Source organism: Triturus cristatus, chromosome 7 (genome assembly GCF_964204655.1).
Source record: "Triturus cristatus chromosome 7, aTriCri1.1, whole genome shotgun sequence".
Classification (NCBI taxonomy): domain Eukaryota; kingdom Metazoa; phylum Chordata; class Amphibia; order Caudata; family Salamandridae; genus Triturus; species Triturus cristatus.
The window spans coordinates 544,966,727-544,978,811 of record NC_140590.1 but is presented as its reverse complement, the minus strand read 5'-3'; the positions used below and the strand labels follow the sequence as shown (position 1 = coordinate 544,978,811).

The following is a 12,085-nucleotide window of genomic DNA, read 5'->3' as shown; positions in this document are numbered from 1 at the left end:
CTACATCCCCATCCATCCAGGTGTAACCACTTTCTGTACTCTACTGAGAGTGGACACCACCACCATTTCACAGTTCTCCCAAAGCCACCAGACTATGCATCAAGTGTTTGGCAGATGCATACTTGTGCCTTGTATTTCTGCATTTGGATGACTGACTAAGGAGAGCCGCATCCAAAAACAATGCATAGCTCACATTCAACTGGTAGTGTCTGTTGCCCACACTAGGGTTCACCTTCAGTGTGATAAAGTTGCTTCACCAAACCCAACTTTTTCTTGAAATTGTACTAAATTCTGCGACAGGGGATGCCTAATCAACCAAGAGAGGGGATAGCATTTCAAACGTTACAGCCTCTTTTTTTTAAAGTTTTTTTTTTTAAGACTTCCCATTCCATCACAGGAAAGATGCTCCTGAAACTGTTGGGGATAATGGCTTCATGCATTGGAATTGTGCCTCATGCAAGATTGCATATGTGTCTACTACATGAGTGTTTATTGAAACAATAGTCCCAAGTAGAGGTTCAATTGGAAGACATAGTGTTGGTGGAGCAAAGTATTCAGTAATACTAAAATGGTGGAACGAGAGGAGCTTGTTGCTGGGCCTGCCATTTGCTGACCCTCAATTGCAACCATTAGCATGGATGCCTCCTTCATGGGCTAGAGGGCACACCTCAGCCACATGATGGTTTAGGGTAGCTGAATGCAACAACAGGGTTGCCAAATCAACTGCTAATTGGCAGCATTCCACTTGGCACCTATGGTGCTTTACACCCGGATTCGAGGGAACAAAGTCCTCATAAAGGTAGACATAAAAATAACAGTTGATGGACAGAATGCAGAACAATGTCATACATTCACCCCAATACAGAGATCTGGGCCTAAATCCATCGTTTTTTTGCTCACCATGCTATTCCAGTTTGAACCCAGCCATATGCAAATCAGTCTTGACCCTGTGCCTCATGGGAACAGTCCAGCCCGAACTGCCAAGCCAGGTCCTCCCTGGACTGGAAGCAAGCATCCTAGGACCGGTTTCGGGGTTTCACCCCTCTTCAGCCAGGATAGCTTGATTCCAGTGGCATGGAGAGCACAGGACTCTCGTCTGAGCATACCCGTCCCACTCGGGGTGGAAAATGCAAAAACAACAGTTGATGGACAGAATGCAGAACAATGTCATACATTCACCCCAATACAGAGATCTGGGCCTAAATCCATCGTTTTTTTGCTCACTATGCCATTCCAGTTTGAACCCAGCCATATGCAAATCAGTCTTGACCCTGTGCCTCATGGGCTCACTGTGCCACTGGAATCAAGCTATCCTGGCTGAAAAGGGGTGAAACCCCGAAACCGGTCCTAGGATGCTTGTTTCCGGTCCAGGGAGTACCTGGCTTGGCAGTTCGAGCTGGGCTGGTCCCATGAGGCACAGGATCAAGACTGATTTGCATATGGCCAGGTCTAAACTGGGGTGGCATGGTGAGCAAAATAATGGTGGATTTAACCCAGATCTCTTGACTGGGGGTGAATGTTTTGATTTGTTCTGCATTCCTTCCATCAATTGTGTGTCTTTTGCTTTCTCGCCCTAAGTGCGCCAGGTATGGCCAGACGTGGGTCCTGGGCTCACTGTGCCACTGGAATCAAGTTATCCTGGCTGAAGAGGGGTGAAACACCAAAACCGGTCCTAGGATGCTTGTTTCCGGTCCAGGGAGGACCTGGCTTGGCAGTTCGGGCTAGACTGTTCTCATGAGGCACAGGGTCAAGACTGATTTGCATATGGCCAGGTCTAAACTGGGGTGGCATGGTGAGCAAAATAATGATGGATTTAACCCAGATCTCTTGGATGGGGGTGAATGTTTTGATTTGTTCTGCATTCCGACCATCAATTGTGTGTCTTTTGCTCATAAAGGTAGACAACATGGCCACCATGTATTCTATCCAGAAACCAGGCATGACCAGCTGTTGGCACTAGTTCAGAAAATGGCAACACAAGAGTCACTGAATAGTCTATGCTGTGCATCTGCATCTCCAGCAACTTATGCTACAAACAGAAAATGTGACCCTGTATCCGACTGTCTGTAGCTTGTATTTCAATTATAGTTTCGCATACGTCCTCCCTGATTCACACTAGTTTCACATTTACTGTTGGTACTTACAATTCTATTTAGCATCCCTCCACTCTAATTAATCGCCCACTGGGGAAAAAAAGCATTTGAGGTGGAATCTTTGTCGTGATCTATTGTGGCTTCCCAAATGAGTCCTTATATATCTTGAGTTTGAAGACTTTGTCGAAGAAAAACAACTTGCAAATGTCCAAGCATGTGAATCCACAGCACTACATGGTTAGTAAGAATTTCTTTATGGAGACTGAGGAATTCTGTCTTTTTGGGTTGTTCACCTTGTTGTTTTGCACTATAAATCTGTTTAGTTATTTCTGAAGCCTTAAGTCTTGTTCCTGGCACATGTGCTGTGTTGAAGTACATGTTTGTTTCTGAATTGCTGGTTGTTAATATTTGTTAAATTGTATATGTTACTGTGATAACACTGCTGTCAGTACCCCTATCTTCTGAGCAGCTGCTCACCTTACACATCGGATATGGCTGGTTTCTTAATGCAATGTTTGCAAGTTACACTGCAGAGTTGTTCACTTGTGAGACAAATGTAATATTGGTGTTAGCATGTAATCTTTGAATGACAAATTTGAACAGAACCAAATTCAGAGGGTACAGATAAGTTGATTTTAATACACCATTGATCAAGTTAGATTCCAGTTACCATGTACTATTTAAACATTTAGGAGCTGTAAAATATCTGCCTTAACTCAGCCAGAGTGCATTCTCCTGATGTACACATTTACTCCTGGAGTTCAAAGTCACTTCATACCTCTTAATGACATTGATCTCCAGCAGGCCCTCCACATGACTCGTACAGAATGCACAGTAGGGAAATTAATAAAGGAGAATTCATGAAGTGCATCATACTGTCACAATAGTAGGACTTAAAAGTGTGGGAATTTTGTTTAGCTTGATATAGGCCTCCCTACTAATAACAACTTTACCATTTCCAAAATGAATCTTGAAATATTGGAAGTAGAGAGCCAGCTTGTAGCTGGAAAAAATAACTTGCCTGTATACTGCACAAAAGAATTCTTGACTGGCTGCCAGAGAACTGTTAGAATATATATTTGAGGCATTCTCTAGCAAACTGTAATATAACGAAAATGCGTTATAAAACTCACATTGAATACAAATTATTTTCTTCCCTAAACATAAACATTATGTGCATTCTGAATACCTGTGAGAACAAGCGCTATCCCCAGTTGGGGAAGCGTCTCCCAATCGCACTCAGATGCAAGATGTTCAATAAATTTATACAAGCTATTTGTTGAATCTTTAATGAATGAGTTCTTTACTTATGTATTCTTTTTCATTGTTCCCTTCTTTGATTCATTGGATTTTACTTTCCTCAGTAACATTCGTTCAATACATGAATTTGCGCCCAATGCATTTCGGGCATTACCCTTTATCAGGGGACTTATTCTGCAAACATACAATTGACATCAGCTCAGTACATCTCTCTTTCACTGCATCCAGAACATTGTAACATGCAATCCTGTATTCAACATTTTTAGAGTGACGATCAGTAGGATCAACGGTTGTCTCTAAATGATAACATGCGTGTCATATAAACGTCAAAATGATAAGTGACTGACCGCAAAAGCGAAAATAGTGTGTACGAGTGGTTAGTGATCAAGTCAAAACGAGCGCATTACAAGCGAACACGAGTGATTAGGATGACTTGTGATGGTGAATAATCACTGTGGTTGGTGGTGAGAAACTTTAAGAATAATTTACCTTGACTGATAGTGAATCGTGGTCGAACACCGGGCGTGATTACGTGCTATGCGCATATTAGTCTAGTGAAAAACATTCTCACGGTGAAAAAATTATGGAATGAGACTCAGGAGGTCTTCAATAATTTCAATATTCCGGTCCCTTGGGACAGTTCAGAATAAATTAAGACCTGTTAAAATATGCGTATGTTAAGTGCTAAACCAAACACATAGTGAAATAGTGAGAGCTCTTGTATAGAGAGTTCTGCTTACCTTGACTATCGAAAATGAAGTAAACAAATTTCCCACAATTTCATTCTGCGTGTTACTTAGCAAGGAAGTGAACTCCCTATTTATCCCTAGTGCCCCGGAAGTTTTTCATTGTGGGTACAAGCTTGGTAAATAAGAGTGGAAAACGGACTGAATTCAAGTAAACATGAACGGCGTAGTGAAATGAAAAAAAGACTAACAGAGTCTTTTGAACGTGAGGTGATATTTTAATACAAGGTGATAAGGTGTAAAATTGGGGTGAGAAAATTAAATTGAATAACCCTTAAAAAGTGGATAACATTTTTTATAAAAAAATGAATTGAAAACAGTTGATGGAAAAACGTACATGTGCTAAGATAGTTACATGATTTCTCAATTGTGCAACTTAAAACTTTAAACCCATTCATTAGTAGGCAAAAAATGATACACTTATGTATACTGTGTTATTCACTTCTTAAAGATATGTGTGTGTAAGCAAACCAATAATAACACATGGTATATTAATGGTGAAACAAACTGAACTTAAAAAAATGAGATTACTGAAAATTGTGATGGTGACGTTTAACAGGGTTCATTTATAAGAAGCAACTTAAATCCAATCGCTCATTGAGTCCTTTTGGATTGACTGTATTTGGTTGATTAATCCAAAATGTCTCTCTGTAATAAAAATTGTGTGTTACCTCTTCCAGGAAGAATAAGTACTTGCTCCAATACCAAGAATCTTAATTGACTCGTGTTATGATTGTGAGAGTTAAAGTGACAAGCCACTGTAGATTTGAGGTTTTTTAAGCGTATGTTACTTTTATGTTCATTCAAACATATCTTAACTTTTCTTTCCGTTTTCTCCACGTAAGCATATCCACATGGACACTTTAACATGTACACTACGTTGCTACTGTTGCAAGTGGCTGTTACTCGTAACTTAACATTTGTTCCTCGTGTGGGATGTGGAATCATATTACCTTTGATGATGGCATTGCAATTTCCACAATTAAGACAGGGAAGGGTTCCCCTGTAGTTTAATTCTTTCTGGTCAGTTTTTTTGTTGAGTATCTCCTTTAAATTACGTGTACGTAGGTATGCAAATCTGGTTTGTTGTTTGAAGATGCCTTTAAAGTCTTCTTCCAGTGCTAACATTGGCCAATGTTTTAATATCGGATTCTTTATTCTGAAACTTCTGGTTGAGAATTTAGACCCAAATACCAATCTGCCATCATCCTTGTTGACCTTTTTAATGGTGAGTAAATTGCCTCGTGGCTCCTTATGTACCTTACTGATTGCTTCCTGTAAGATCGTTTCTGGGTATCCTCGTTGTCGAAATTTCTTGACTGTTGTGTTCATGCTTTCCGTGTATAGTTCCTCAGTTGATGAAATTCTCTTTAATCTCAGAAGTTGTGAAGAAGGTAAATGTTTTTTTAGGGATGGTTGATGAAAGCTTCTAAAGTGTAAGCGATTAGTACGATCAGTGGGCTTTGTATATACGCTCGTAATCAATTGCCCTTGTTGGCTTCGGATCTAAACGTCAAGAAATGTAATCTCTTCTTCATGGATGGTACTTGTGAAAACAATTCTTTATTTTTATAGTGTCAAGGTTTTCAATCGCTTTCATTACTTCTTGCTGTGTTCCTTTCCAAAGGATGAAAATGTCAATATATCTCTTATACATTATTAGATTGTTTATACATTCCTGTTGACTGAGTATATGGTCTAAATCATATCTGTGCATGAATTTATTGGCATATGCTGGAGCAGCGCAGTTTCCCGTAGATGTGCCTGAGGATTGGAAAACAAATCTTCCTTGCCAGTCAAAATAACTATGAAATAATGTAAAATGTAGTAATTCCATGAGAAATATTTTTAGATCTTCCTCTTTCTCAGTCTCCATTAAAAAAGATTCCACTGCTTGTATGCCCAAGTTGTGTGGGATTGAGGTAAAGAGTGATTTTACATCTATAGTACACAGGATCATATTTTCAATACACTTTGATTTAGCTTTCTACATGAGTTAAGAAAATCCGTTGTATCCTTTATGTATGTGGACATACTTTGGACAATAGACTGTGGGTGTTTGTCCAGGTACTTTACTATGGGTTCGTGAATTGAATTGATGGTAGATACTGTCGGTCTAAATTGCGGTGTCCTGGGGTGTTTATGAATTTTTGGAATCTTAAATATGTATGGTAATGCTGAATTTGCTTTGATTAGATACATTTTTTCATTGTTTCCAATAGTGCCTTTCTCCATGGCTTTGTTGATGATTCTGGAAAGAATTTGTGGAAATTCTTTAGTTGGGTCAAATGTTATTTTGGTGTATGTGTTCTCATCCTGTACATGGGCGTTGACATTTTCAAGATAAAAGTTTGTGTCCATAACCACCAGTGCACCCCCTTTATCCGCTTGACGGATGGTTATTCTTGGATTGGAAGCTATTTGTGTTAATGCTTGGCTTTTGTTTTTGGGTAATATTCGATGATCTCGATCTTGGTTGCTTAAAATTAGTGTCCATATCCTTCAATTTCACTGCTTCAAAGGCGTCCAAAACCTTGTGACTGGTAGGTGCTAGGAACTTACTCTTGTTACGTAATCCCAACAGTGTGTCCGTTCTTGGTTCTTCCCATTTTCAACTACGTTGTCAAAGAAGTGTCTGAGTCTCCATAAACGTGTGAATTTGTATTTACTGATACAGGTCTCCAAATTATTGGAATGGTAAGTGGGAACAAAGGTTGTTCCTTTTTGCAGTGTGTTAATTTGAAATTCTGTCAATTTCTCTTTGGATATGTTAATGACTAAGACCTCTGGCTTCTCGTGTTTTTCACTACTATATTTGATGATCCTTTTGTTTTTGAACATCCCCCTCCTGGTTCTCCTTGTGGTCCTTGGCCCTGCTCTAAAAAAGGAATGGTGTTTGATGCTTCAGTTGATGTCGTAGTCATTGTTGAAGTTGATGGAATTTATTTGTCGCTGTCTTCCCTTCGCATTAGTGACTTACTTTGATGTTGTGAGTCATTGGAAGATGATGCATCAGTGTCTGTAAACCTTCCAGTATTAGGTTTTTGTTGTCGGCGGCACGCATAAATGTCTGCCCAGTTGTAAACTTCTCCAAGTTTGTAATCCAGAGTATCTCTTTTACATTTTCTGATCTTTCTTTCATTTATTTCTTTGGTGTACGTCTCCAATTGTTTGTAGATGTCTTTAAGAGTTTCTTCCCAGTCTTCTTTCGACATTTCGACAAGTAAGTTTGGATAATTTCTATAATTAGTAATATTGGGTCTAACAAGCACTTGTTTAATATTGCATACCATTTTTCGGTGAATCGGGTGTTATGTTTGTAGAGTTGATTTTAAAGATATCCCCAAACCCCTAGGTAAGCATTGCGCCTTGTGGTATTTTATAAGCGTACTTGCATGCAAACGTTGGTTAATGGTTCTCTTGGACATGTATAATAATTGCTTAATATTGGATTGTATAGATCCTGTGCTGGTACTGATGCCTTCTGGCTCTTCTATGAGTGAGTAAATATGTGAATTTCATCATTTGTAAAAACCAAAAGTTTCCACTCTGTGTTTGGTTAGGTTTGATATGTCTTCGAAAGACATGTTTTGTTTGGTGTGTGGTCCGGTTTACTCTATACACGTATATGAGATTGGCCAAATGGGAATTGGACCGTCGCACTCTTTAGTAAGAGTTTGAGCTTTGTAGTAAAACGGTAGATGAGTACATCAATTTCATTTGAAATTGATGAACCCACATACCGTTTTATTACACAGCTCAAACTCTTACTAAAGAGTGCGACGGTCCAATTCCCATTTGGACAATCTCATTCTGAATACCTCGCATATCTTTCGAAAATAGCAAGTCTTTTAAAAATAGGAAAAAACCCTTCTCATGCTAAACATATTCGGGTCCGGTATTCAAATATAATATTAATCTGTACTTCTTGAACAGAGTTCAGGTACATTACTTTAAACTATTTGTTTTGTCCCCCCCAAAATGACAACACTTCCTTAGAACACTTCTCTGTTCAGATTCCATTTTTCCAAACACACTTCAAGAAAAAGTAAAAAGTCTCTAATATATCCACAACAACTGGAATCCAGGTCCCAGCAGTAGCAACAAATTATCTTAATTGCCTATCAAGGAGGCAAAAAAATATACGTACCCAAATGCCTTCAAATGGCCTCTGCTATTTCCACACAAAGTGAGACTTACATGGAAAATTGAGACACGTAGTTTGAGATGGAAAGCCTTTTCATCCTTTAAATGATCACAGTATCAGTGAGTTTGGAATAAGAGGCTGATGCACCCACCAAGTGTTGTAATGTGAACCACAGATTATGACAGGTCTGCTGTAAGGTGCTGCCCTGTGGAAAATAATAGTATTCCTGAAGTCTTTGAATGTGGTGGGGGATGAGATCCTGTGTGCAAAGGGAGTGGTTCAGAGTGAGTAAGCAATGAGAGCTTGCTACAAAGAACATGGACCTGGTACAGGGACTTTTTCAAATTACTGTTGCAACTTTAAACTCTGAGCCACGTAGATCTGAGACAAACTTGCATTAAAGCAGCATTGAATTGTGGCTGTAGGAAGTATCCATTTCTTTTTTCATAACTGTATTATAGGAACACAATTCCCATAGTGATCCCTAAAATCGTCGAGGTGCCCATCAAACGCACTTTTCATGTTCTTCCCAACTCACCTCCAAGTCAAATATTTGACATTACTCCAGTGTGTATCTCTTTAGAGTGGCATTGAGAGCTGATGCATCAACAAATTGCCTTGCTTAGTGCACAGAATTAATTCTTAAACCCCTCACTGCTTACATGGAAGCAAAAAGCTCCAGTGCATCATGCTGCCTTCGCAACACAGATTTATTTCTGTGAACAACTCTTAACAAGAAAATGTACACTTAATCAGCCATTCTTTAGCTGTGTTCCCAAAATGTGAAACTGAACTTCTCCCTCTATCCACTCCATCTCCTCTCTCCCTGTGATCAATAATTCAACTGAAACTTCTGCTTTTAAGCTTCAATTTACATCTGTCACTCTGTTATTTTCCAACCTCTACCTTGCTAGATAATAAACATAGATCTTAGTGGAATCTTTCAAATGTTATAACTGTTTAGGAAGCAGAGACTTTTGCCAACAAAAAATAAAGCACACGCACACTCCCCCCCCCCCCCCCCCCCCACCCTCCCTTCACAACCCCCTCCCCTTATTCAAATTTCTGTATATTTTCTTTTCTTTCGTTCTATGTCCTTTGATGTGTATCAGGACTTGCTCTCCCAGGAAAGTTTTCCCCAAAAGTTTACATTTTGTATACCTGCGCTTAGTAGTGAGTTCTCCAACTATCAATTCACGTTCCTTTTGTTTGTATTAGCAGCTATACCTTGAATATTCTCAACAATGATCAGGGATGTCCATGTTCCGTGGCTAGAAAACGTGTCGAGGTGCATAAATATGCTAGTCCTATATAAATATTTACTCTCCACAAGAACCTTTACATTGATCATGGCATATAGGATGTCAAACTGTTTTAGTGTTTCAGTTACTGTGGGGAAAAGGCTGATTCATCAATTTTAGGTGAATCTGTACTGTTAGAAAAATCATCATGCATCCTTAAACTAAAACGGATTGGTTAGTATTATTTGCGGTTCATTATTGTCTGTGTTTGCCATCCCGTTCATGTTGGGGATCTTCAGTCATAGATGCCTCTGATTTAATCACTCTGTGGCTTAGTGGTTAGTTGGTGTTATGTACCAGTTGAAGATATGAGTATACTATTGTAATATTTACATGCAAAAAAACTGAAATGCTTATCAGAATCAGATCAACTTTATTCGGCTGAACATTTAGCTATAAAAGTACCAAATACAACAATAATACAATATAAAACAGATTCTTACCATAAAATCACATACAAATGTTGTTTAGTATAAATCTGCATATCCCGTGATAACACAGTTTAAATACAGTGCTGTGTGCTGAATCAGAGTGCATAGAGCGTCTGGATCGCACAGCTACCCTTAAAAATAGGCTTACATGAAAGCATGTTTCATCCTCCTCCATCTGTTTCAGAAAAATAAATGTCTGCATGCAATTTGTCAGATTTCTAGATTTGATAAATGGAATTAAAAACATGTTAGCATATTTCAGATAAAAGGTACAAAAAAAGTAAATTGGAGCATAGACTGTTTGCAGATATTATTACAGGGACAGATTTGCAATTTTAAGTTGTGCTGTTAATCAAAAGGGCACTTGATTGTAATCACTTCCACATTGTAGTGACTTACAGAAGACACTACAGTGGGAAAGTGATTACAATTAAGTGCCCATCTGTAGATCACTTCCAGAGCAGCTAGTAGGAAATCTTATAGAGCAATTAGTCTGTCGGAATCGCTTTCTCAATGCCCTAGGCTCACAGATCACCTTATTATTGTAGATAGGGCCGATGCACTCCTGTAAATGAAAAGAACTGTCTAAAAAGCAGTGCATCAACATTTTGGTTGCAGTTCTTTTAGTTAATGTGTGAATTATTTCTTTAAGGTTGCTAGCTCTTAAAATTACCGGGATAACTAGGTTACAATTTTTTTTTGTGTGTTACAGGTGTGTCACACTTATGAGACTGTGCCTTGCAAGGAGCTTGGAATGGAGCTGAGGTAAGATATACCAACAGACCTTCTTGTGCCAGTACAACAGCCTAAGAGCTTTTATTGTAAAGCGTTTTGCTTTGTATGCTGTCACAGCCACTTGGAGGAGATGTGATAATGGACTGCAGAATCAATGTTCTGATAAAAGTGAGTTGCGAAAAGGAGCAGATAGTAAGATTTGCAAGAAACAAATGTTGAAGACTGCTGGTAGAGTGCACCAGAAATATGCAAGAGTACTATTCGATTGCCACGGGGAAGCAGTAAGAAATTGCAAGGACAGTGAAAAGGCAGCAGGAACAAACGCTAGAAGAACGTGCCCAGGCAGAAAAGGAATTTGGAACTTATGCATCGTAGTATCTCCATTAAGCTCATAAATGTTAAAATAATTCCCAGTGTGTTACTCGGAGCACTTTCCATGGATGTATTGTCCATTTAAATGTCACATAGGGTCTCGGTGCCTATCTCTCCTCATGGTAAACAGTATCCAGTAACAGCCTAACCGAGACTAAAGTTTTTTTCCTGAAAATAAGGCGATGAACCTCTGAACAGTTGGGCTATGCAAGAAAGAGATGAAAGTATATACAAAAAGTAGGAAAAAATTAACCTGCTAGGCTTACATTAAATGATGAGGAAAAAAATGCCCTGGCCCTAAAAGACTCCCACACCTTCTCCTTTCCATCATGCACTCTACTGAGAGTTCATCAGTTCTTTTTGTCCGGCTCCTGTGAGTAGAATGTGGCAACACATATGAAGTTTCACACCTCTACGATTTGACTAAAAAGTGATTTTGAATCTTTGTTTTCTTCAGTTTCACTTATTGTCTTTAATATCATTTTTTCGAGTGAAGTGATTTTTATGGCTGTTTTTTGACAACTTTCTCTTCAAATGCATTCTGCACCTGGGAACACAGCCACTCTTATATTACTCACAGTTGCTTTGTTCACCAATGATTCTTCCAAGGTGAGACCTGCCTCGAGCCCTCACTCACACAATAAAATAAGGGTAAGGGGCTCCTGAAGATATGGTCCCCAGGGCCAAAAGAGGCTCAGGGAGGGAGCCACATACTTCCCTCCCCTTGAATAAAAAGATAGACCTCGGAGGGATCGGGTCGGTGGGACCTACTAAGAGTCAGAGAGGAGGCCATGTGGCCTCACATCCCCTTTTTTATGGCAGTCTCCCCAGGATGCGTATGTCTTGGGCCTTTTAGTGCTCAGGAGTGGGTTATCGCACCCCTCTCCTAAAATTAAGTAATGGCCCAGGGAGATCGGTTCACCGGAGCGGCTATTGGCTCAGGGAGGGGGGGCCCATGCACCCTTTGCCCCCTAATGGCCCTGGGACCTTCATGGTTCGG

At 39.5% G+C, this 12,085-nt stretch overlaps 1 protein-coding gene across 3 annotated transcripts in view; it reads left to right on the top strand.

The window, feature by feature from the left end:
* LOC146810068 (uncharacterized) overlaps positions 1 to 12,085 on the top strand; it is a 431,592-nt gene that overhangs the window by 241,329 nt on the left and 178,178 nt on the right. For all 3 annotated transcript variants that reach the window (XM_085616978.1, XM_085616980.1, XM_085616979.1), the window contains one exon: positions 10,691 to 10,743. In XM_085616978.1, the coding sequence (XP_085473104.1) occupies positions 10,691 to 10,743 (53 nt within the window). The remainder of the gene's footprint in view (positions 1 to 10,690; positions 10,744 to 12,085) is intronic.